This window comes from Mustela putorius, unplaced genomic scaffold, assembly GCF_011764305.1.
Source record: "Mustela putorius furo isolate JIRA1106 unplaced genomic scaffold, ASM1176430v1.1 tig00537295_pilon_pilon_pilon, whole genome shotgun sequence".
Lineage (NCBI taxonomy): Eukaryota > Metazoa > Chordata > Mammalia > Carnivora > Mustelidae > Mustela > Mustela putorius.
This window is the reverse complement of record NW_025422433.1, coordinates 364035-368024: the sequence shown is the minus strand read 5'-3', so window position 1 is coordinate 368024 and position 3990 is coordinate 364035. Positions and strand designations below refer to the sequence as shown.

The following is a 3990-nucleotide window of genomic DNA, read 5'->3' as shown; positions in this document are numbered from 1 at the left end:
ATTGGGGGAAATTGGAGGAGAAGATTAACCATGAGAGACTGTGGACTCAGAAACAAACTGAGGGTTTTGAGGGGTAGGGGGTTGGGTGAACCTGGTGGTGGGTATTAAGGAGGGCATGGAGCAGTGGGAGAGGTGCATAAATAATGAATCTTGGAACACTGAAAAAATAAAATAAAATAATAAAAAAGTAAAAAAATAAAATAAAAATAAAAATAGGAATACCATACAATGTAGTAATTCCACATCCAGTATTTACCCAAGAAACAAAAAATACACTAATTCAAAAAGATATATGCATTTTTACATTATTAACATTATGTATCCCAACATTATTAACAATAGCCAAGATATGTAAGCAGCCCATATCCATCATAGATGAATAAAGAAGTAATACACACACACACACACACACACACACACACTGAATATTATGCAGCCATTAAAAAAAGGAAACTTTTTAATTTGCAACAAAATGGATGGAACTAGAAGATATAAAGCTAAGTGAAAGAAGTCTGGCAGGAAAAGGCAACATATTTCACTTATATGCAGGATCAAAAAAAAAAAAAAAAAACTAGTGAGCAAGCAGCAAGAACAAAAAACCCCAGAAACAGACTCATAAATAGAGAAAACGAAGTGTTTGTTGCAAGAAGGGCAGGTGCATGTGGTAAACAAATGAGGTGAAGGAAATTAAGAAGTAGAATTTTCTAGTTATAAAATGATTAAGTCACAGTAACAGAAACTACAGCATAAGGAATATTGTGAAAAACATTGTAATAACATTGTAGGGTGACAAATGGTAGCTACACTTATTGTGGTGAGCATTTGATAAGGCGTATGATTGTTGAATCTCTATATTGCACACCTGAAGCTAATATTATGTTGTACATCTATTGTACTTCAATAAAAAACAAAATCAAATGTTGATTAGCAAATCATACCCATGATATCACATCTACCATAGCAAGAAGGTAAACTGCGATCTGTATTACTTGCATTCCTTTTATAAAATTACACATAAAATGGTAGACTTTCATTTGTTTGATTGATGATCAACGAGTCAGTCAGTGAGCATTCATTCATTGCCGACTTTTCAGATTCCTGTAGCAGAATCTCAGTGGACTTAGAGGACATGAAGACAGGGATTCACTCTCATGTAAATTGCAGTCAAGTGGGAATTAGGGTTCACGATGCAAAGTGAGGGCCAATGAATCGTAGCAATGTGGTGAATATGTATGTGTAGAACAGATAATGACTGAAGGAAGCTAACCATTTCGGAGGAAGGTAAATCCAGAGGAAAATTAAGAGTAGGGGATCTTCAGAATCCTACATAAAGAGTGTGGAGTATACAAGCAGTTTATTCTCTTCCATGACAGATCAATGGGAAGACAAGCCTCCTGATTGCCCCCTTCATGTCCTTGTTCCTCAAAGTATAGATAAAAGGGTTAAGCAGAGGAGTCAGCAGACTGTAAAACAGAGCCATGAGTTTGTCCTTGTCCTGGGATTTAGTACCAGAAGGTTGCACGTACATGCATATCACTGGCCCATAGAAGAGAGAGACCACAATAACATGAGAGCCACAGGTGTTGAAGGCCTTCTTCTTTCCTGTTGATGACCGAATTCTGAGTACTGTAGCTACAATGAACCCGTAGGAGAGAAGGATAAGGGACAAGGGAACCAGGGTAAAAAATGTCACCACAAGAGAGAGCACAGTTACATTGAAAGTGGTGTCGACACAGGACATCTTGATCATCACTGGAATCTCACACAGGAAGTCATCCACCTTGTTGTTACCACAAAGTGGCAGTTGGATAGTGAGGGACGACTGAAGCAAGGAGTTAGCCAAACCACTTATCCATGCCACAGCCACCAGGGAGACACAAAATCGCCGATCCATGATAGCCTGGTACCTCAAGGGCTTGCAGATGGCCATGAACCGATCTAAGGACATGACTGCCAAGAGGATGCATTCTGTGGCCCCCAGGAAGTGAAACATATAGAACTGGGCCACACAGCCTCCATAACTGATGGACTTATCTGGTCCCCAGAGATTCCACAGCAGTTGAGGGATGGTGGTTGTGGTAAAACACAGGTCCAGGAAGGAGAGGTTGGAAAGGAAAAAGTACATAGGGCTGTCAAGATGAGGGTCTACCCTGGACACCACAATAATCAAGATATTGCCCACCAGTGTGCAGATGTAAGCCACAAACACCATTACGAAGAGTGGCATTTCCAACCAGGGATGGTCAGAGAAACCCAAGAGGATGAAGACCGTTGGAGTACTTGCATTGCCCAGACTCATGACCATTATTCCTCTTGTTGGTGGATTCAAGTCAAAGTGAGGACTTTTACTTCAGTATTGGATTTTCCTGATTGTCCATTTAGTCATTTAAGTACAGTAAATTATGCAGGGAATTTCTCTGTGGTGTCACTCCAGTGAAGTGATCTAATATTTGTACTCATGAAAAAGTAGGAGCCTAAATGTCAAATATGATTATTTTTAAGCACATCTAAAAGAAAGGCCAACAAATCTCTCTAGTTTGCCTAGGAGATGCAATAGAACAAATGTTTATAGAAAAATGATTAGGGAAGGGGAAAGTCAGAATTGCTCTTGTGTCAGAGAATAGCATAAAGCAAAGGAGTGTTTTCCAGGAACCACCCATGCTGACTTACCACATGGCTTCATTTCTTTCATCCACCATCTGCTGGCCCTGGGCCACTCTGCTTGAATTCATGACTTGGTTTAGGTAAGTTCAGGACTTTCTGAGCTCCAGCCAGATCAGTCTGAATGCATAGAAAGAAGGCATAGTGCTGTTCCTTGGGTCTATGCCTCAAATCCTAAAATGAATTTTGTAGCATAAACCTTTTGTCATAACGGGAAACATCAGCTGAAAGGAAATGATCCCTTTCCACATGTTCAGTACTTGAGGAACAAATCAAATGCTAAATCTTGGTGATATGAGACTTCCAAGACATCAGTGTTTAAAAAATGATATCATATGTGCTGGTGCTTGTCACATCAGGAGTTGTAATCTATCACAAACTTGACAGCTCTATGGTTCTTTATGGATTTGCTGTTTGTTTCCATTGCACCTATGAGTGTATGTGTACGCATGTCACTTGGGTTATGATGTAAAATGTACATCTTATATTCAGAAGTAGTAAGAAGTTTCAAGCACTGTTGTAGTAGAAAAGAGAATGTGAAATCAGAGAACCTGGATCCAGTCGACTGCTAATAGTTAACACATAGAGCTTTTCTGCATTGCTTACTTGCCAACTGTGGTTTTATTTTTTTTTAATTTTATTTTTTTCAGGGTTCCAAGATTCATTGTTTATGCATCACACCCAATGCTCCACGCAATACGTGCCCTCCTTAATATCCACCACCAGGCTCACCTATCCGCCATCCCCCACCCCTCTGAGACACTTAGTTTGTTTCTCAGAGTTCACAGTCTCTCATGGTTCATCTCCCTCTCTGATTTCCCCCAACTCACTTCTCCTTTTCTTCTCCCAATGTCTCCGTGTTATTCCTTATGCTCCGCAAGTAAGTGAAACCATATAATTGACTCTCTCTGCTTGATTTATTTCACTCAGCATAATCTCCTCCAGTCCTGTCCATGTTGATACAAACGTTGGGTATTCATCCTTTCTGATGGAGGCATAATACTCCATTGTGTATGTGGACCACATATTCTGTTTTTTTTAAAGATTTTATTTATTTATTTGAGTTAGAATGAGTGAGAGAGAGCATGAGAGAGGAGAGGGTCAGAGGGAGAAGCAGACTCCCCAAGGAACTAGGAGCCCAATGTGGGACTCGATCCTGGAAGTCTGGGATCATGACCTGAGCCGAAGGCAGTTGTTCAACCAACTGAGCCACCCAGGTGCCCCTGGATCACATCTTCTTTATCCATTCATCTGTTGAAGGGCATCTTGGTTCTTTCCACAGTTTGGTGACCGTGGCCATTGCTGCTATGCACAATGGCCATTCTTTTC

General features: G+C 40.4%; 1 protein-coding gene across 1 annotated transcript; it reads right to left on the bottom strand.

Annotated features, from left to right (window-relative positions):
- Positions 1 to 1354: 1354 nt before the first annotated feature.
- LOC101684456 (olfactory receptor 2B11-like) lies at positions 1355 to 2299 on the bottom strand. Its single transcript, XM_013050941.1, has one exon. The coding sequence runs from the start codon at positions 2297 to 2299 to the stop codon at positions 1355 to 1357; it is 945 nt and encodes a 314-aa protein (XP_012906395.1).
- Positions 2300 to 3990: the final 1691 nt, after the last annotated feature.

What these genes read in the sequence shown, in the direction of transcription:
- LOC101684456 (XM_013050941.1), bottom strand. Translation starts at nt 2,299, where the DNA reads ATGAGTCTGGGCAATGCAAGTACTCCAACGGTCTTCATCCTCTTGGGT.